This window comes from Melospiza georgiana, chromosome 4 (assembly GCF_028018845.1).
Source record: "Melospiza georgiana isolate bMelGeo1 chromosome 4, bMelGeo1.pri, whole genome shotgun sequence".
NCBI lineage: Eukaryota > Metazoa > Chordata > Aves > Passeriformes > Passerellidae > Melospiza > Melospiza georgiana.
In genome coordinates, this window is record NC_080433.1 from 11,205,993 (window position 1) to 11,227,856 (window position 21,864).

At 47.6% G+C, this 21,864-nt stretch overlaps 1 protein-coding gene across 1 annotated transcript in view; it reads left to right on the plus strand.

Annotated features, from left to right (window-relative positions):
- The first annotated feature begins 400 nt into the window (after positions 1-400).
- The window catches only part of CACNA2D4 (calcium voltage-gated channel auxiliary subunit alpha2delta 4), a 119,544-nt gene continuing 98,080 nt past the window's right edge, over positions 401-21,864 (plus strand). Inside the window, exons 1-10 of the mRNA XM_058022172.1 lie at positions 401-507; positions 5,204-5,285; positions 10,235-10,351; positions 11,834-11,893; positions 13,436-13,598; positions 15,335-15,466; positions 16,365-16,425; positions 17,299-17,449; positions 18,994-19,068; positions 20,084-20,173. Coding sequence (XP_057878155.1) covers positions 401-507; positions 5,204-5,285; positions 10,235-10,351; positions 11,834-11,893; positions 13,436-13,598; positions 15,335-15,466; positions 16,365-16,425; positions 17,299-17,449; positions 18,994-19,068; positions 20,084-20,173 — 1,038 coding nt within the window. The remainder of the gene's footprint in view (positions 508-5,203; positions 5,286-10,234; positions 10,352-11,833; positions 11,894-13,435; positions 13,599-15,334; positions 15,467-16,364; positions 16,426-17,298; positions 17,450-18,993; positions 19,069-20,083; positions 20,174-21,864) is intronic.

The window sequence follows — 21,864 nt, forward strand, 5'->3', positions numbered from 1 at the left end:
CCCCTGACCGGGCTCGGAGCGGGAGCCGCTCCTCACACGGAGCCGCTCTCTCCTGACCGGGACCGGAGCTGCTCCACACCCGTGGGTGCGCACCCCGGGCCCGGAGCCGCTTAACACCCGTGGGTGCGCACCCCTGAGCGGGCCCGGAGCCGCTTCACACCCGTGGGAGCGCACCGGGCCGCGGCTCCCACACGGTTCGGTGCCTGGGCCGGACACCCCGACGGCGCCCGGCAGCCGCGGCGGCGCTCCCGGGGCAGAGGCGGCCGCGGTGCCCCCGGGGCTCGGCCCCTCACAAGCAGCGCTCCCAGGCCGGCACCATGGCGGGGGCCGCCGGGGAGCTCCCTCAGGGCAGCAGGAGCGGCGGGGAGCCCCCGCACGCCGCCGGCCGGAGCCCTTGCTGATGGCCGGTGCCTGCAGGATGGGGCCCTGGGCCGTGTCGTGGATGATGCTCTGTCTGCTCTGCCTGCCGCCCTGGGCCAGGGCCCAGACGAAGATCCCGCTGGAAACGTGAGTGTTGCTGCGTGCATGGGCGGTGCGGGTGGGAATTGCCTCCCCGGCATGGCAGGCGCGGCAGGGACAAGCTGCTCCTGAGGGACACATGTCTCCAGGGGGACACATGGCTCCGGGGGCTGGCACTGCCCTCCCTTGGCTCCTGGCAGAGGACACAGACATGGGAGCTGCCAGTTCTGTGTCCAGGTCTAGGCTAAGATGCAATGCCTCTTCCTCCCACTCCTCAAGAGTAGCAATGATACTCATCTCCTTTAGTTAAGTATTTTGACATCTATTAATGCTCTCCTTTAATGCACTGGGCAGCAGAAGGCGAAACCAGTTTAAAGACACGTTCGTAAAACTTCACTGCCGCTGCTGCAAAACTTGCAGAGATCCCACCATGGAGGCAGACGCGAGTGGCCCCAGTTTGGCAGCTCCCAGTTGAGCGGAGTTGTTTCAGTAGGCGCTGCCGGGTTTCAAGATGCCAGGAACACCCAAGGGATGCACAGCACTGGCCGGGTTCTGGCTGGGGAAGGTGCACATGAGGTGTTGGGGCAGTGACACACCTCTTTGTGCAGAGCAAGGTTTGCAGCTCCGAAGCTCTGGTCCCTTGCGTTTGTCTGGATCAGTGCTGGCTGCAAAGGGCCTGGGTAAAGCACACAGCCGTGTTTATTCACCTGTGGCTGTCAGAGGATGTTAGCGAGCGGGGCTGAATGGAGGAAAGAGGCCTCAGCACTTCTTGCTGGTGCTGGCTCCACCTCTCTACAAAAGGCGTAATGGCCCTCCCCAGAGCTCCAGAGAGAAGGAATGAGAAGCTGAGCTGCGATACAAAGCACACCCAGCCGTGGTTTGTGCATGCACTGCACATGCAAGGACTCTAGATGCATCTTTTGGGGTTTTTGGTTTGCAGACTTTGGGTTTGTAGCGCTCCAAGGCCTGCGTGTGTCCGTGTGACGAGCGGCTCATCCAGCACCGTCACTGCCGGAAAGCTCCCCGCCAGCAACGCAGCCCTGGCAGCCCCCCAGGAGCCCAAGAGCTCTCAGCAGCCCCAGTTTATAGAAACTTCACCTTGTTAAGCTGATTTGGGCGAGTTAAATCCTTTAAGGATTAGAAATGTCAGTGCCGCCGTTGGTTAAAGCCGTTGTGGGGCAGCCTCTGGGGTGATGGGACAGGGCTGTGTGTGCAGGACAGCAGCTTGGTCTGGACAGGGGACAACTCTGCCAGCCAGTTTGAGGAGAAGATATCTGAAAAATCAACTCAAGACAGCTTAAGCCCTTTCCTGCATTTGTGGAAACGTTTTTTATTCAAAAATTGCCAATAAGGCACTTAGAGATGTGCCACCAATCCAGCCCGTCTGCCCAGGAGCTGCACTGACATTATCCAGGAGGGTCTCAGGAAACTTTGCTGCCCATTCTATTCTTGCACTGTCAAGCCCTTCCCCAGCAAAAATGCTTCTGATTTGGGTTGCACAGAAAGGACACAGAGGTTACACAAGATAAAATCCAACTTCTGCCAACTTCAAACCAAGCAAATCAACTTTTCATGTCCAGGATAAATACCACATAGGAATACCTTTTGGCATTGAAGCCTATGGCATTTAGAAGCCAGCCTGTCCTTTTTGCTATTCTTGCCACAGAATACAAGAGCAGGGATTAGAAGCAGACAATCTCTGACCAAAACCTTTTCTGATGTGTTTTGTTATAATGTGATACTGAAAAAAAGAGATTTACGTCACTTTGCACAATTTGGAACTTATTCCTGTGCAAGAATGAAGAATAAACAATAGAAAAAGAGCTTTTCTCCTCTGGTACTAAAACCAGAGCAATGGCTGAATTAATCCCTGGTGTTTCAAATCCACTCATGAATTTAACCAAAACACAAAAGTCGCCCTTTTGAAATGAAATTTCAGCAGGGAAATACATTGGCCAGAGGCCCAGAGGGAGTAAGTCAGTCAGCAGAAAATGGCTCTGTCTCATGGGTTACACAGGGACATTTTGGGGGGGACACAGAAGCGGAGCCCTCCAAGCAGCAGCTGGGTTCAGGCAGGGTGAGGTGACACAAGGCTCAGTCGGGCTGTGCTGCTCCCCAAGCCCTGTCTGGCTTTGCTGCATCGTGCTTGGATCACTGCCAGCTCCTTCCTCTCTGACTCCAGCAGTGCAGAAATCTGCTCAGTCAGTTCTAGCGGTGCTTCTGGGGTGCCAGTTCAGCACACAAAGCACCTCTTCTCCCCCACTGGACGCAGCCCTGCTCATCCACCAGCCATGGTGTAGGCAGGAGTTGGGGCTGACTTCTTCTTAAGGTAGTGGAACACTGGGAAATGCTGGTGGGAGAGGCAAAGATCAACTTGGTGTGGCCTCTTTAGGCTGCTCCTGTTGCCTTCATGCACCTACTTCTGAGCTGGACAGAGCCAGCTTCAATTAAAAGAAATGTCTCTGCAAGCTGATGAATTTCAGACTGACCTTTTCTCTCGCTTGTTTATGAAAAAAAAATTAAGTTCATCAGGCTGCCCTTAATTTCCCAGTATTCTAAGGTTGCTCATTTCCCTGGCTAATAATTGTCTTTTAAATACGAAAATGCCAGTGTATTTCTGCCTCCTCACTTTCCTACTTTGCAACTCCCATGAAATGCCGCCAGATATGTTTAATGACACAAACTTTAGCCCTGTAACACGGAGATTTGAGACTTTTGAGCCCTCTCATTCCTCTGTGCCCCTTAACTTTCCAGCCAGTCCTCCAGAGCTGCCAGTCTCTGCCCTTCTCTTTGGTCCCCCTGTCTTTGTGCCTCGTTCCTCCTCTGCTTTGAGACCAGAAACAAAAACAGTTCCTGAGCCAGAGCAGACATCCCAAAACTATATACAAACCTCGTTTTTATTCAAGTTCTGCTGTTACTGGAAGTTTCAAGAAGTTGCTCAACTAATCAGAAATTAACACCACAGACTCTTCCATCCTGTTGTGTTGAAGAATGTTGAGGGCTGGAAGGAGCAGGGGCACACTATAAATATGACACAAAACAGAGGTGAGGGGAGAGAAATGGGGAGAGAAATGAAAAATAAACATCCCTGCTGAAATTACTATCCCTTCATGTTTAGGTTTTCTTTTTCTACAGTAAAAGGCAAGGAGACTGGAGAATATTTGTTAAATTCAGCACAAAACATCTTGTACATAAAATTTGCAAAGCCAGTAGGAGCAGATGGGCATCAATTTAAATGTTGATCCAGAGATCCTCATATCTAAGGGAATGATTAGTCACTACTACAACAAACAGGAAAGCATCCCATGGGATCCCTGTTTCCTCTTTTATTCCAGGCTTGCTAGAATAACTCTGATATAGCCCAATAAATCCTGGTCTCCTAGAAAATATCTGTATGCTTTTTTCTCTAAGGATGAAATGGTGAGATAAAAGCTCTGGCTCTGCAAATAAGATGCAGAGCACAATGCAGAAAAAAAAAAACAAAAGTAAAGAAATTGACTTTAGCTGGTGCTAGCTCACACTGAATGGTTAAATATGAATGCCTCATTGCCAATTAAGGATTGATTTTAAAAGGCACCCACCCTCTCATGCTTTTTTTATAGCAGTAGAGAGAGAGGTGCAGAGCTGAAGCTTTGTGTTTGCTCCAAATAATCCCCTATGTGTTTAAAAAAGCCTGTGTGTTCCTATGTGCAAGAGGGGAGTTTAGGCAGGCTTTCCTAGGCAGAAGTGAGCTCCTGTGATTATTCCACCATTGCTGTGCTGGCTTTTCTCCTGAGCTCATCTCTGTGTTGGTGTGTTATTTGTGGTGCAGTGCACTGGGAAATCAGGCCCTGGGGTTAAAGCCTGCCTGGGACTCAAAGAACTCCCCTGGAAGCTGTAGGTAAGACTCTGCACTTATCATAAAGAAGTGTAAGTGGAGAGGGCCACTCATTGCATTAAATAAATCTCTCTTAAGTGAATCCTTGTTGAGGGAGCTGCTTACACATTGCTTGTGTAAGTGCTGATGAAGTGCTCTGTCAATTCTGGGAGCCATCTATTTTGATTTGGATGGCTCAGTGTTCAGGCTGCTCCTCAACATCTGACTGTTCTCCATGTGGGATCGCTGCCATCCATTATTTCCAGGATGGCACAAGCTGGGGGTGCTTTACAGTGACAATGTGCATAATCAGCTGTGGCATTATCAAGCAGCTGCACCACCAGTGAGAGCAGAGAATTTGTCTGGCTCATCAGTCTGTGGCCTGCTCTGCTGGAGAAGCTGAATGCAAGGGGTGAATTGTGGCACCTTCTCTAAGTCCTGACACTTATTTCTCTTCAGCAGATTTGGCACTGAGTGTCTAGCCCTTCACCCCAGGGCCTGTCAGGAGAGATGAATAGGTGTCTGCAGAAAGCAATTTATTTCCCTTTGCTAGCAACAGAAGGAGCTCAGATGCCATCTAAGACCAAATTTCCACATCCAAAGTTAGGTGGGACAAGTTCAAGACCAGCAGAACTCGGTGTTTCTCCCTGCTCTCCAGTCTCTTGGGTGGAATGTCCAAGAGCAGCACTGTCTCCTTGCTGCTTGTGTGGCTGGACAAAACATTGCCACTGTGGGAGAGTGGTTTAGAGAAATAGAGGGATTTGTACTCAGGATGATGGAGTTTTACCTGTCTGAAGAAAACTCTGCAGACTAACCAGCTGTCTGTCTGACCACCTCTGCAGATTTGGAATTATTAACACGGGTTTTCCTTCTTTTGGCCTTTTTTAGGGTGAAGTCCTGGGCAGATGCCTTTGGTGGGGAGCTATACTCCATTGTGACTAAGTATTCAGGCTCTCTCCTGCTGCAGAAGGTAGGCAAAACCTGTGAGGGTTCCCTTTGCTTTGTGTCACCTCCCTGTGTGCCTCGCAGGGTGGAGGATAGAACAAGGCACTGGTGTGCAGCTGTCTCTTAAACCATGCAGCTCCATATCCCTAAGCCCAGAGTGGTGCCCTGTGGCCATTCTCCATGGATGGAGAGGGAGATCCATTCAGTGCCTTCCCTGCTTTCATCAGCCATTGCTGAGCACCACTTAATTGTATCACTTTTTGTTAAAAATACTTTTTAACAGCGCTCCTCATGTTTTCCCTCTGATGATCACCTCCTGCTCTTCCATGCTGACCCTTCATTCCTCCTTTCCTAAGTCTCTCTGCTACTCATCACTCACCCCATCATCCCCTCCTGCATCTCTCCAGCTGACACTAATTATTTTTTTTGTTTCCTCATCTGTATTCAGCCAGTTGTTTATCAATTCTTTGCATTTTGCCCTTAAGACTCTGCCTCAGGCAGCTGCCCTGGAAGCCAGGGGGGCAGAGTTTGCTTGGCCTCTTCACCAAACAGGCACTACTGCACTAAACTTTCCAGCAGCATTCAGGGGTGTAGCTTCAGGGGCTTTAAACAAATGGTCCCTTTTGCAGCTGTAGAGAAGCTTCCTTAGGTCAGTGGGGAATGGCTGCTCCTCTTTCAGACCTGGGGATCTCTGCCCTGCACCTCCCAAGTGCTGCTCTGGGGAACTGGTGCCTGCTGACTGCATCCAAAGGAATGCACACTCCACTTTGTGGCCATCCAGTTTTTTACTCTTTCTCTGATCCTCTGACACAAGCCATGAGTTTTCCCTTACACCTTCCAGGTGTCTGACTTCTGTCTTCATATTAGCAATTATGCCCACATCCCATGCACAACACAGGATTGGGGTATCACATTCCTTGCCTCACTGCTAAGCCCTGTTTCCCTGTCCCCAGAGTGCTGCTCTTTGCTGGAGTAAGGGATCATATCCTGCAGCACTCACTTTGCTAGGTTTGACCAGGACAGGCTTTCAGCGTCCATCACTGAGGTCTGTGCTCATCATCAGCTTTTCTTGGGAGGAGAGAGTCACCCTGCAATAAAAGCTGTCAGCCCTGATAAAGGTATTTCTTGCACTAACTGTGAGGCAGCTGCAGCAGGATGTGGATGCAAAAATTGGGCTTTTAGCAGTTTTGATGATGCTTCTGCATTGCCTGTTGTCCCCTGGGGTCCCCAAGCCATAGCTCCCAGTGTGTGTGACTCAGAAGGAAAATGTCACTTTGAGTAGGGGTACAGATGAGCTTGATGTAGCCTTGCTCTGTGAACACTCCAGTAAAAAATCATTTCCTAAATTCGTGTGGTGTTGTGTTCTGCCCTAACTTGACTTAAGCAATTTAAGCAGCTCAAGTTTATCTTTTAACTTCTTGAGCTTTTTTATCTCCTGTTGTTTCCCCGGGAAATAAGGGAATAGGGGAGAAGCAGCCAGCACTCACTTCAGTCCTTTTCTTTAGGTAGGATTTCTTCACAATTTATCTCAAAGCAGGGACTATCCCAAGAGGGCTCCCACTGCATCCCTGGCACCTCCAGCACTACAAGTGGATGCAGACAGATCTTTTGCTAATAAATATCATTTCCATGCACCCTGGCAGATCCTAAATAACTTTATGCAGATTAACTCATTGGTATGTTAGGCCTGGGGAGCCAAACACTCCAAAGTCTGAAAATGAAACACATGGATTTACCTGCTCCCCAGACACCTTGCTCTTTTTTGGGCTATTACCTGTTTTTCACATCAGATATTTCTCTGCATGCAGGATTGTGCCCAGACCAGCAGAAGTGGGGGGAGCACAGTGCAGAGGTCCAGGTGATTCTTTTCTCAGTGCTTGTTTAAGTCAACAGACATTTTGTCTCTGAGGAAATACAGAAGGTGCTGTCATCTCAGTTTGGATCTTATTTCATGTCTCCCTCGTGCCTAATGGTCTTGAAGTAACCAGCTTATTGTAGCTGTGAGAGTCATAATTTTTCAGTTACTGAATGCTTTGCATATAAACCTTGTCTTTAATACTTGGCATAAACTTTCTTTTATGGTTTTCAGTTTGCTTAGTTTTCTTTGGACTTTTTGTTTGTTTCCTCCAGAAGAACCCTAAAATCATGTTGCAAACTCAAGTAGTTGACTTCCTACCAGGCTGTATCATTCCCAGAGGCCTGGTGAGATCACAGACATCCCTTGAATCCCCAAGGGCAGGCTTTTACCCTGCATCACAGCTTGGCCTTGGTGTTATTAGAAAGCCCAAAAAACATGCAAAGAACAGACAAACTTGAGAAGTTCAGTCAAGACATTTTCCTGGGTGAAGATGAAAGAAATCTCTTTCACACTCTTAATTTAGTTCCACTAGCAGTGAGTAATGCAGCACTGTGTATTTCAATAGGCTGGATTTTATGGAGGTGGGAACAAGAATATATACTTGGTGACATATCTCTGTTCACAGATAAAACTTAGGATACTGAATTCTGGATATTCTACTTTTAAATCACCACCCCCGTCACGGCAGAAGGGGAATCTTAATGAATTGCTCCTGCTGTTTTAGGGGAATGCTAAGTGCTAGATGAATAAGGAAAGGTTTTGTGTTAGAGCTGAGCTAACTTTTTGGCCTCTTTTCAAACATCAGATCATTTCAGCCAGTTCTCCCAAGTCTGACTCCTATTCTATAACTTAAAATGATCTGATAGCCTGAACCCCAAGCACAGGTTGTATAGGATGATCCTGGCCAATACATGCACCTGAGCTGACTTCCAGCCATGGTGTCTGGTGACAGGATTGAAATCACAGCTCTGTTGCCCACCATTAGAAAATCTTGGATGAATAGTCATCAATAGGCAGAGATTTCCAGGGCAGGAATACAGGCATGTAGTGGTTTGCTGGTTCATTTGTAGGAAAAAAGCTCAGATAGTATTTGAGCTCAAAACTGGTGTATTCCTTAGCTAACTGGAACTTTGCAGAAAGTTGGGTGGTTTTTTCGTGTTGGGTTTTTTTCCTTCCCAGCTCTGGCTGGATCTCAGGCCTGAGATGTGCATGCCAGGAGCAGACTGGTTTTCATTTCTCATTATTACTTTTACCCCAGTAACATCTGCTTGTGAGTATGTCAAAAGCACATTAAAAAATTTACAGAGAGAGGGAAAAGCCCTGTTGCTTTTACCTGAGGCTGTGCTATAGGGTAACTCTGGCAGGTCACTTTGTGAAGTGCCTGCTTGCCCATGTGTCCTCCCCTTGGTGAGCTTTCCCAGGAGAGATTACCCTGCTCCCCCAGCAGGGCCTGATTAAAGCCCAGCCTGGCAGAGATCACCTCTGTGCTGGCAGAGCTGTGACACAGAGCTGAAGGGACAGACACCAGCTGGGGGTGTGCTGCAGTGTCTCACCAGCCAGGCACCGTGGTCAGGGGTTGTGCTGCACATTTCTCTTCTGGCAGTGTGGTTACCCCAACCTTCCTCCTCAATCCCTCCTCCTCCTCCTGCTTCCCCTGCCTGTCCCAGCTCCCCAGCCCAGGGGATGGGAGGCCTGGCATTTTTAATCCAGTAAAACCCTTGCTGTTTATCATGCCAGACAGAGCGAGCAGCCTCCCTGCCATGCCTGCTGTGGGCTGGATGCTGCTGCTATTTCTGTCTGACCTCCTCAGCCTGCCCCATACTCGAGGCATTTCTGCCTGTGCCCAGCTGCCCTCCTGCATGGTCAAGGACCTTCTTGAACAAAAGGGACTCCACGGGCTCACCCTAAAGACATGCAAAGTCCTTTCCCTGCTGCTTCCCTCTAATTCAGAAGTGTCACTAGAGCCCCTGCCATCTCCTTGCCCTTTTAACCACATCATTTTTTTTGCCCAGCCCTGGCTGAGATTGCTGCTCTGTTGCTAATACAGTGTGAGGATGGAGGGGGGGCTGTACACACTGCAGACAAAACTGATGATGAGGAACCAGGGAATTGCAATTGGTTGCCTTTGAGTTTCCAGATTGCTCAGGAGATAAGGCTCTGTCTTTTCTGAAATAAGTTAATTGTCTTGCGTCCTTTCACAGGTTTCATTAATCTTTCTTTCTGGCTATCTCTGTTAGCAGAGGGATTTTTTGCAAAGGAGAAATAAAGACCATTTTAGCCAGTCTTAAAAGAACAGATTTAAGGAGGCAAATTATGCTTACAGTTTAGATGTACTCTTGGGTTTTTTAAATTCCTAGGTTGTATGAAACGTGGTGAGAATAAACTGGTTATCTCTAAAGCTGTCAGATCTAGATCCTCCTCATTATAGCACCTCTCCTCTTGGAGGCAGCAGCAAGTAGCCATGCTCATAATTCCTAGGTTTTGGGAATTGCCTCTGTGTTGCTCTTGGCCTAAATTATTATCCTGGGTGCCCAATAAGTGGCATCATCCCTTTCTGTCTCAGCTTTTCTTGCCAGTCTCCCCTGTGAGCACTGAGCAGGCCCTTCTTGCTGGAGACCTGGCAAGTTCCCTCACAGATGGGGTGGCTCTGGGGCAGCACAGCCAGGACATCTCCCCAGCAGTGCCCCAGAGCTCACATGGCATAGGAAGAGCTGCAGTGACAGCACACAGCTCCATTCCCTTGCTCTTCCCTCTGCCTTGAGTGAGCTGGAGGTGTGTGATATATATAAAGCTGCTGTGCATGTCAGTGCACGGTTTGGGTTTTTAAAAGTTGGCCTTCTGCTTCTCTCCAACTTGTAGGCACTCGTAGCTTCAGGTGCATTGCTCCTTTCTACAGCCACAAGCTCACAGTTGGATCAGTTGTTTTCACTTGGTCCAAGTACTTTGAGTTATGGCCTCAAATCTGCAGATGGAAAAGGGAGAAAGGCAAAGATGGAAGGTGATAAAATCAGAGCACTTGTTTCAATACAAAGACAATACCCAGCTAGCAATGACAGATTCATCCCCCTCCTTAAGAACCTCCTGCTCAGCAGGATTTTCTTCCTTTCCTTGGGTAGAAGTACAAAGATGTGGAGCCAACCCTGAAGATCAAGGAGGTGGATGGCTTGGAGCTGGTGAAGAAGTTCTCGGAGCAGATGGAGAGCATGCTCCGCAGGAAGGTGGAAGCTGTTGAGGTATGACCACTGCCTCTGGGGCTTTGGGAAGGAATTTTTGTGTCCTGCCAGCCCCAGAGCAGCAGGCACAGGGCTCTGCCTGCACCAGGAGTGTGTGGGTGCAGGGGTTGTGTGAGGACTCCCCTGCCCAGGCAGGAGCCTGCTGGTGCAGCTGGCTGCTCACGCTGAGCTTTAAGCAGACACTGGTGGGAGGATGTGGGCGTTCAGACAAGGGGATGCTGGCTTCTCCCTCGGCTCAAATTAGAAAATAAGACAAAAACAAAGTCTAGGAATAAATATGAGGGAATGAACACTCTTTTAGGAGACAAGCTGTTTAAAAAGGGGGAGAAGAAAACCTCTCAGAAGTGAAAAATCCAGTTCATCCTTCCATAGTGCACTCTGGCTGCTGAAGACTAGGGACTTGTTTCAGCTGTGTGTGTGGCTCAAGGGGAATTTCTGCACCTCCTGAGCACAGGCTGCAAGGAAGGTGCTTGGATTTCCAGCTGTGTACATGGGGAAGTGTGGAGGAGGTGGCAAGGGTTCTGTAGCTGCTGCAGTGTGGGAGATCAGAGCAGGTAATCGTTCTGGCCCCCCTTGTTTCCTGCATCTAAGGATTTATCATATTCCTGTGTATTTACCTACTATGAAAAGCATATTTCTGTAGTCACAGAGCCTTGACTGTTTAAGGCTTCTAATGTGGAAAAGTCATCCAGAAACACATCATTTGAATCTCCAAGTGAAATGTGGGCATATTTAGTCCCAGAGCTTTGGCCAATAACATTAAATTCTTAGCCAGACTTCTGCAGTGTTTGCATTGCCTTATCCTTTGTGAGGGAGCAAAATGTAGTTTTGCTGAGACTGTTGCTGATTGTGCAACCTTGAAAACATGTACGTGTTTAGTTGGATCCCTTCCCAGTCTGTACCAATTGAGAATTAGTGCCCTGAAGCATCATACTGGAGAAAACTGGCTGATTTTATTGCCTTCCATAAATGGTAAGAGCTTATAAATGGCCACAGCATCGCTGAGCCCTTTACAAAATCCAGTCATGGTCTTTGTCTCAGTAACAATACCAGACTGAGACTCCCACAAGGCCTTTTCCTTTGATGAGATACTGACATCAAGCTGGGGCTGAAATGCCTTTCCCATGGCTTTTTGGAAGGGCTCATGGAAAATGAAATTAAATCTGTCTGTTATCTCTCTAAATGGACCTGTTTCTGTTTGTATATGTCCTGTGATATCTAAAATTGCTCTGGGGTTTAGCAGGGACTCTGGAGTAAGTAGGTGTGAATATGCTTGGCAATAAATAGCTGCAAATAATGTACCTTCCAAGCTGTAAAACTGTAGCACGGAATGACAGGTCAGCAGGAGAGGAGGGAAAGAAGGAAGTTTATAACCCCAGACGGGGTTGTGGTGAAGGAGGCAATCGCTGATACAGCTGGGAGAACTTCTGGAGGGCTTTGCCACAGCACCCACTCACCTTCCTTTCTGTGTGCTTGTTTTAGAGGCTGGTGGAAGCAGCAGAAGATGCAGATCTGAACCATGAGTACAACTCCTCACTGGAGGTGAGTTTATCCTGGTCAGTGGCAAAGGTGGCACACATCCTCAGGGCACAGCCAGGAACCCATCCCCACCAGGTTCCTGGGCTTAGGAATTGCCTTGTCTGCAGGACACTCAGAGACTGCTGCAAATAAGAGATATCCTTGGCAGATCTCAAACCTAGGAACGCCAAAAAGATTTGTCCCTGTGGCTCTGGGAGGGGAAGGATTTGGGAAGACATTGGGCTGAGTGATGTTATTGGCTTTACTTTTACTGCACTGGCCAACACTGTCATTATGTGATGTTTTAGTGCAAATTAGCTGGCACTTTGTGGGTTACTTGACTGGAAAATGAGCTAAAAATTGAGTGTGAATGAACAATGAGGAGGATGCTGTTACAAATACCCACAGCAAACCTTAATCCAAATGAACTGAGTTTCTCACCATCTTTCTTAACAGCTCCCATCATCTTTTCTGTACCAGACAGACACCAACTCATCAGGACTTCCCTTAAGGTGAAAGTTTGGTGCTGTCCAATCAATTTGGATAATTGGCTTTCTGTTAATAACTGTTTGTTGTGGCCAAGCAGTGGGATTATTGCTGCTGAGGGGAGCTGGAATGAAAAGGCTGTGGAAGAAAATTCTCTATCCACAGTACAAGCACAGACAGCTCAGAAGGACAGGCTACCCCTGCAAGTACATGTCTCAGTTGCAGGAAAGTTGAAAACACTCCTTGAAATCAAGCTAGTTACTAATTTCATCTCACTTTTTATTTTTCCTTTTTTAAAGAATCCCATTAGCCACGTTAGTGTGGTCAGCTGCATTCACAGTGAGGGGCATGGGTGAGTTGAGGTACATGACTCTGTATTTGCACACTCCATTTGCACCCTCTGGGTGCTGCTAGTGCTTGAACACTAATCCTTATGTAACCCCTGGCTCAGATAAAGTCAGCAAAAGCATCTTAAAAACATAGGTTATCCAAGGACAAAGAATGCCCTGGATGTACTAAAGTGACTGTAGATGGTAAATCCCCAATGACCTTCATGGGTGGGGGGACACTTCATTGTCTTTGAGCACCTTCTGCTTGGTCCTTTGCTCCCAATGAGTGCCTGCTATTTGGAGTGCCAAAATAAGGGATAATCCCAGCTGGATGTCCAGCAGTGAACTCAGTAAGGGACAGGCTGAGTGAGGTCAGCACTGCTGTGTCCTGTGCTAAACCTGGGAGCCAGACCCCATAAGACACTTCACCTTTCCAGCTAATCCCCTAAATACAGCTGAGGGGCCACAGGAGGCTGCCACCCTGCCCCTGTGCTCTGCAGTGGTTCTTAAGCAATGCTCCTGGCAGTGACAGTGCTTTCAGTCATGTGGGCATATGACAGCAACAAACAAAGTGGCCAGAAACGATCATTTGGGCAGCTTGACACTTCCAGTTGGTAATAGCTTGTTTGTGGCTCATTTTGATCCTCTTTGAAGCCCAGATTCTCCATATGTCCCCTCTTTGTTTTAAACAGTGCTGGTAATAGTCTGTGCTATTCTCTCTTTGTCTTTTTTCTATTGTCTTCATCAACAGTTTGATTACTACAACTCTCTCCTGATTAATGATAAGGATGAAAATGACAATTACGTGGAGCTTGGAGATGAATTCATTCTGGAGCCAAATGAGCATTTCAATAACCTGCTGGTGAACACAACCTACAGTGATATCCAGCTGCCCACCAATGTCTACAACAAAGGTAATGGCCTCTGCCTTCTCACTGATGGTAGAGTGGTGTGGAAATTATCAGCAGCAATACTGGAAACAAGGATGGGAATAGAAAAATACAGCAAGGATGGGAATAGAAAAATAACAACAGAGGGAAAAAAAAAAAAAAGGCAGGGTTGGAAAGCTGCTGTCCTAAGGGACAGTCATGTCTGTGCTGTCACTGTGACAGGTTTAGGTACAATCTGCTCTTGGGAAACCTCTCGTGGTGGACAGGCCTCCATGTCAGGCAGGAAGAGGCCATGGGATATTCCCCTAGGGTCTCTCAAATTTTTGGAGGACACAGCCTCCTTATTATCCCAATTTCCCTGCTGCATTTCCCTTCTCTCTTTCCCCATTGGCTGAGGTACTTGAGAGGCACAGACTTCCTGGAATGCCTGATACCAAAGATTTCCCTCTAATGTGTAACCTCCCTTTTAATTTTTAATTCTTATGGAATTTGGAGTTTTTCCCCATTGCTTCTTTCATCTTTCAATATTCAGTTTCATTTACCAGCAAACCTACAGTTTATTTGTAAAGGCAAATGTCTTCTTCCGTTAATCAATCTCTCAGTGCTGATGTTGTCTATCAGCAGACACAGTTTGTTTGTAGAGATGAATCCATCATTCCTCTCAATCCCCACCAATGAATGGCAAGGAAGAGCTGACTGATGGACTTTGGTAGGGGCAGGGTTAATTGATGCAGCACCAAAGGTATAAAAGGCGGAGGAGCCATTTTGTGGGTGAGCACATGGTGATCCATGCTCCCAGTGCTGTCAGGGTTTCCTTATTCAGTCTTTTGTTGTACTTTGTTAAGGTTTAATAAACCTTTCTGTAGGGGGATAGAATATAAGTAAATAAAGGTAGTACAGAAAGTAATCTTGCCCCCTAAAGAGTTGCAGCTGGGCCAATTATCAAAGCTTAGGAGCAGGCCACAGCTGTAGTCAATAAGAAGAAGAGTGCTATAAAAGAGTGGATTTGTTGGTTGAGGGAGAACTGGAGTTAGTTGGCTGTTGTGAGAAGAAGAAAGAGTCAGTGCTTAAAGGAGCTACCTATGAGAAACATCAAGGAGGTAGGAAACTTGCACTAAGGAGACAACAATATGGAACTCTTGCAATATAATGACAACACCTTTCAAATGTTAAAAGTGAGCATTGTTTCTCATTCTCCTGAGGAGATGGGGGCATGGTAGGACAGCCCAGGCTTTGTCAAAGAAAGGGCAGGCCAAGAAGAAAAGAAAGATTGAATGAGGAAAAGAAGAGCGAGAGTGCAACTGTGTAAATCCTAGGGCTCTTCTGTCTTAGGTAATTACACCCAGCATAAATTTAGACAGGCCTTGCAGAAAGGCTGTCAGTGATGCATCAGCCTACTGCTTCTCAAGAGCCACACATCCCCTGTCAGGCAGCAGTTGAACACTGCCTGCAGGCTGTGCCAGCTGTGCTCAGCACTGTGATGACCTCCCTGGGCCTCTGGGAGCATTATTCCAACCAGATGTAGGGCTCAAGGCAAGAGAAATGGGGTTAATAGTGTCTGACCAAGCTGAGATCACCTGCAGTGGCAGTGGTGCCCTGGCCTCCAGGATTCACTTGAATGGCCAGAGAACAGAATGCATCAATGTAAAAGCTTTGGACAAGGTTGTATTCCACCTGCAGCTGCCTTTGTTCCCATCCCTCTCCTCCATCAGGGATGGTGGATGTCCTCCCTTCTTTTAGCACAGTTTTCTCCCCCACAGACCCTGCCATACTCAATGGAGTTTACATGTCAGAAGCCCTGAATCCTGTTTTTGTGGACAACTTTGAAAGGGATCCCACGCTGACCTGGCAGTACTTTGGCAGCTCCACTGGATTCTTCAGGCTGTACCCAGGTAAAAGAGTAGAGATGGGCTTTGCTCTTTCAGTGCCACACAATAACCTTGCAAGACAGGGCCTGTGCCATGGAGGAATCCAGTCTGGGAAGCCTAGGGCCATCCCAGCCCTGAGAAGGGCAGAATACAGTGAGCAAAATGGGCTGGTAAGGCTGAAGGAATTACTCTGCAGGCATAAACCCCTTTCTTCCATTAGAACCAGCCCCTCATGCATCCCCAGAGGAGTCTGCTGGCAGGGGACCTCCAAAGAGCTCTCAAAACACCATAGCAGGGCTCCCCTGAGGGTTTGAGTGGTGGCCAAGCCTCTGAGGACACACATGGCAGATGCAGCTGGCCAGCCTGTCTGGTCATCCACTCACCAGCTGTGAGTGCACATTAGGTCACAGCACAGGAGGGAGGTGCTGTGCTTGCAGGAACCCTTGAGATGCTCTGCAGCTGCAGCCTGCCTGGTGCCACTTGGTCAGATGGCTGCCTGCCCTTGTTCTGTGCCCTGGCACATGCTGGGGAAGGTGAATGCAGAGATGGCTGTGAGCAGAGCCTGTAGCAGGGAATCTGGGATGCATCCCAGTCACTGCTGCTGCTTTTTCATGCTCTCCACCATCCCCTGTGAGAAAAAAATCTGTTGTTGAGAACTACATCAAGGTGAGAAAAAAACTCAAAAGTACAAGCAGTTGCTTCACAGTTGAACAGACTATTCCAAGGTACATCTTTTAATAAACAGTTTACTCAGAACTGCCAAAGACTGAGCAGCTCTGCTTGTATTTCTGCAGAATGGCCACTGCTGTGGCTGGCCAGCCTCCTGTGCTCCCTGGGGTAGCCAGGTCTCAGCAGGCAACAGCAGCAGTGCAGGTGCCTGCCTGCTGTGAGTGCTGATTGCTCCTCTTGCTGCTCTCCTCAGGAATAAAGTGGTTACCAGATGAGAATGGAGTCATCTCCTTTGACTGCAGGAACCGTGGCTGGTGAGTTCTGGAGAGACTTGGCCAAAGCACCTTTGATCCTTCCTCTCTCCCCCTTCTCCAAGGTGTGACACCTTGGGGAGCTGCTGATCAGCAATTAATGTCCTGTGGTGTCCCTGCAGGAGGTGGGGGGTGTGGTATTTTCCGAGACCCCTGTTGTTGGAAGGAATGATGCATCTGACTCCATGTTCTTAGAAGGCTAATTTTTTATTTTGTGATCTATATAATATTAAAGAATGCTACACTAAAACTATACTAAAGAATACAGAAAGGATACAGACAGAAGGCTAAAAGGTACTAATGAGAACTTGTGACTCTCTCTTCAGAGTCCAACACAGCTTGGCCCCTGATTGGCCAATAAGTAAAAGCAATTCACATGAAACCAATGAAACAATCACCTGTTGGATAAACAATCTCCAACCACATTTCAAAGCAGCAAAACACAGGAGAAGCAAATCAGATAATTGTTTTCATTTTTCTCTGAGGCTTCTCAGGAGAAAATTCTGGATAAAGAGATTTTTCAGAAAAGATAACAATGACAAGGGGGTACATAAATAAAGTTAATAGCAGGTTGTGAAGCCCTGCCAGCAACAGTTTTCCCTGTGGCTTCTAGCATGTGCCACATGGAAATTACACTCTATGGCTGGGAGGTGGTGGGGATATTTGAGTTTCAGAACTGTGGTGAGTTTCAGAACTCTTGGGTGTATGTCTGCATTAGGCTCAGCACTTCCCAGGGCAGGAAGTGAGGTGCTGGGGCCAGCCTGTTCCTGCTGGGCACTGTGGCCGTGGTGCTGTGGCTGGCAGGGTGACAGCAGCATGCCCAGCATTCCCCCTCCCTGGCTCTCACCCTGCTTGCTGCTGCTCTTTGTTGTGCAGGTACATCCAAGCAGCCACCTCTCCCAAGGATATTGTCATCATCGTGGATGTCAGTGGCAGCATGAAGGGCCTGAGGATGACCATTGCCAAGCACACCATTGTCACCATTTTGGATACTCTGGGAGAAAATGACTTTGTCAACATCATTGCAGTATGTCTGCCTCCATTCCAGTGCTGAGCTCTCTCCTGGTGCCTCACACCCCTCCTCCTTCCCCTCAGCAAATCAGTGACCCACCTACAGCAGCACTTCTGTTGGATTGGGGAGATTCCCCTTGGGAAGGCAGCTCTGTGTGTTCAGCAGGGTGGCTGCCAGCTCATTTCACCTCTCCTCCACAGAGGGTGTTGGCTGCATCTTTTTGTTTCCTTAGGGATGTGACTGCAACAGATAACAAAGGGCTGCAGAGAGACACCAGAGATAATAATTCACCCAGCTTGCCCTAACACTGAATTTGGGTCCAGCAGCAGCAGTGTAATCCTCAGGATAATGTTTCCAGGCTAGAAAACTACCACCATGTGCCTTTTTGTGCTCCAGCATCCTGCAAGGCTGCCCTTACAGTTCTGAGTCCATCAGCTGGGCTGCCTGGAGCTTGGTCAGGAAGCTTCAGTGTCACTCTCTTCCTTTTTAAGCCCTGGCAGGGTGAGGATGGGCTGGTTACCCACAGAAAACCAGCACCAGTGACCACAGAAAGCAAAACTTCTTTCCATGACTCATAGCAAGACTGGTGCCATGTTAAAGGCTCCTTGCCTTCTAATTTTCAGAGCTAATTCAAACACCATCTCCTTCCCCAGGCTTCTTTCTATGATAGTTTGCCAGGGCACAGCCACTGAGATATAAATTTTGCTTTTTGTTGATAGCTTCTTATGTTAGCTAATTAGAAACTCCAGTGGCAACAATTCTGTCTTTATATGACTGGACAGATGGAAGAGTGAACAGTGTTGGCAGAAAAATGGAAGGGGAGTCATTAAGGAGTTTGATATCTCATCTGTTCTTCAAAAACAATCCCAGAAATACCATGTTTATATATAGATATATTTTTTAAATTTTTTTTTCCTTTACTGCACTCACACCAAGAACCTGTTGGCTCAGAGACCTTATAGCCTGACCTAAGTTCCTATTGATCAGCTGAGCCTCAGAGGCCTCTTAGGAATTGCACTCTCCTGAACCTTGCAGGAAAAGGTTCACAGGGGCCTTACCAAGTTTTTCCTCACATGTCACAGCCTGGAATCATCCACTCCCCTAATTATCCCAGTCCAGTGGATGTGTGCTAACCTGCTTTGTTACTGTTCAGCTGTGCGCCAGAGGTTCCAAACTTTGGGTTACAAGGTTCAGCTGGGAACTCACAAAGTCTCCAGAAGTGAAAACTGTGTGCAAAAAGTGCTAGAAGCAAGGCCAGGGATACAAGTTCATAAAGTGGGGATAAAGACTTTGTGGTGTGAGTGGGGGAAAAAAAGTAACTTTGTATGTGTAGATCTGCTCAGCTAGAACTCAGCAAAACACTGTAATTAATGCATTATTTAAACAAACAGGTCATCAAAATCCTAGTTTGCCATGATAACTATGAACAGTTTTAAAGGGAAATGGGTATAAAATGGCACCATGTTCCATGCTGCTTTCTGAACATGCACCTAGGACATGAAACCATTTTGTGAATTTTCTCCCATGACAACTCCTTTCTTCTTGTTTTCTCTTTGCAGTACAATGATTATGTTCATTTTATTGAGCCCTGTTTTAAGGGTATCCTGGTCCAAGCAGACAGAGATAACAGAGAGGTGAGTACCAGGCCCCTCTCAGTGTGACTCGGGTAGCTCCCTTCATGCAGGCAGAGAACAGGGTTGAGATGCTGTGAGATGAAACTCCAGGGACAAGGAACAGGGTTTGAATTTCAGAAGCCAGCAGCAGTTCAGGGCTGTGTGCTGGCTCTGTGGCTCACCCTGAATTACCCCAAGCTGCTGTGACACAGGGTCAGCTGGTGGGTGAGCAGCAGCCACAGCTCCCCTGGTCCCCACTGCTGCACCACCAGCAGACCTAGCCCAGGCTGCCTTGTTAAAAACTGTGTGCAGAGGGCAGAAGGTCTCCATCTTAGATACCCCACATCCTCAGCCCTCAGAAATGAGAACAATCAGTCCTTTCCTGGTGAATATGTTCTCAGCCTGGCCTGATCCTTCATCAGGATGGACTGCTAGCAAGCCCTGTCAGTGGAAGGGTTTTGCTGCTCTGATCCAGGAGGGCTCAGCAGCCCTGAGGTTTCCAGCTGCTCCACCACCCTCCTGGCTGACTGGTATTTTTAGCTTCTCTCTGTTTTGTTTTCCTTCTTTCAGTTTTTTTAATTTGTATTACTGCATCCCTGTATGCCTTCAACAATTAGATTTCTCTCCCAGATTAGCCCTAGGCCACAGAGTATGACTACAAAGGGTGATGCCTTTGCAGGGATTCCCAAACATCCTAAACACTGTCTTGCAGAGAGGGTTTAATTTAAGCAGATCAATGCCACTTAAGTCATAGACAAGCATTCACATTTTTATTTTTCCCCCTGCTGTTGCTTTTGGGTGCACAGGATGTTTTATTTTTCCTGAAGGAGCAGATAAGGGCAAGTCAGATTCCCAGATTTGCCCCTTCCATGATCTTACATGGATCCTCAGTGCTTCACAGTCCAGAGACTGAGAAATGCAGTCCTGCTGGAGCTACATTGGCACAGCCTTTTCTGGGCCACCCTTTCCTGCCCTGCTCAAAGGGAACACCCTGCCTGCAACTCATTCCTGGTTTTCTTCCTTCTCTTTTTGCCAGCACTTCAAGCAGCTGGTGGAGGAACTGCAGGCAAAAGGAGTGGGGACTGTGAGCAAGGCTTTGACAGAGTCCTTCAAAATCCTGAGAGAGGTAAGAATTGGTGCTGGTGTGAGGCTTGAAAGTCCATGCCCAGCCCTGCACTCCTCTCCCCCAGTGTCAGCACATCCCTCAGGCTGCTGCAGTGGGGAGCAGGCAGGAGCTAATCTCATGGATCCCACATTTGTCACAAGCAGTGTGCAGGGCTCACCCATCTCAGGGGAAGTGTTGGTTTGTGCATGATGTCCACAGCCAGCAGTCCCTGCCCAGGAAGGATCAGGAGCCAGCAAAGCTGTGGCTTCGTGACTTTTCTTAATAAGCCACACAACTGGGCATTGCCCAGGCACCTTTCCAAATGGTGGCAATAAAATACAACTGATTGCTGAGGGCCACAGTTCTGGTTGTAAGTAATGCTATTAGTGAGCAGTGGTGATAATGAAGACATGGAAGATTATTCTTCAGATTTATTTCAATGTCACTTTGCTGAGTGTCAGTGCTTGGGGAAGAAATCACAGGTACAGGAGAATTAATCCCTCTGAAAAGAACCATAAATTATTCATTGCTTCATTGAATAGGAAATTCAGTAGCCTGGAGGAAAACATACAATTTAATTCTGTTTTTTAAGGAATGGTAACAAGGAAAAGGACCAAGAAGAAGCTGAATACCCCCATCCCCTCATGGCACTGTATATAGTGGGGTTGTGGCTCACAGAATCACAGAAGGGCTTGGGATGGAAGGGGCCTTAAAAGCTGAGACAAATGTCCTCCACTGAAACAGTGAACCAAAAGTACCTCCAGGGAGTGTTGCCCATGCACCCCAGTAGATTAATGTGACTCCACTGCAGTAATAGAGAACAAACTCTTTGGTGGGTAAAGAATTTATTTCTTCTCTCTATTTAGCATTAAAAATACAGTCAACAATTTCAGCAGTCATCACTTATCTTGATTCTTGTTGAGTCTGTCTTGCTCAACAAGCTCTAAACAGCTCTGAGGTTGCTCTTGGACAGTGCAACACCCAGTGGTGACAGAACCTTCTGCTGTTTTCACTCACAAGGTGAAGTACTGCTTCCCTCATGCCTTTTGCTCACCTTGGGTCTGGGGAGAAGGGTCAGGCATTGAGCACCTGCAGATGAGGAAAGGTGACATGCTGTTTTGTGCCTAGGAAATGGCTGTCCATAAAACAATATCTTTGTTACCAAAGAAATGCGTGAAACAGAGTGCCTTAATATCAGCAGCTGGAGCACCCCAGGCTCTGCAAGTAGCACAGCCTAAGATAAAAGGGTGTCCCCTGCCAAATGCTCATGGAGTTTGAGGGCTCTCTGAAATCATCTCCTCGAGTTTCTTAGACCTGTATGGGTAAGAGCAGAGGAAAAGGATTTTAGTCAGTGTGCCCCAAAACAAATCTGTGCAGTCACAGTCAGCAAAAGGGGGAACTTTGGTGGAATTGACCACCCCTTTCTCATCAGACAAAATTCCCACTCTCAGCTGTTCCTCAGGCTCTCCTGTCATTGCTCATGGGAGCACACAGGAGAATGAAAATTGCAGCATCACACTGATGAAACAGGCTTTGCTGATTACAAGAGACAACCAGTAATAATATCTGTAATGAAAGTGGCTGCAGAATTTCCCTGGTAATTTTCCTCAGTCCAATTGCTTACAGAATTAATAGCCCAGCAGAGACCCACTCAATGAGGTATGAGTAGCAAAGAGGGCTTGAAGAAGAGCACAAATCTCTCACTGTCTTTG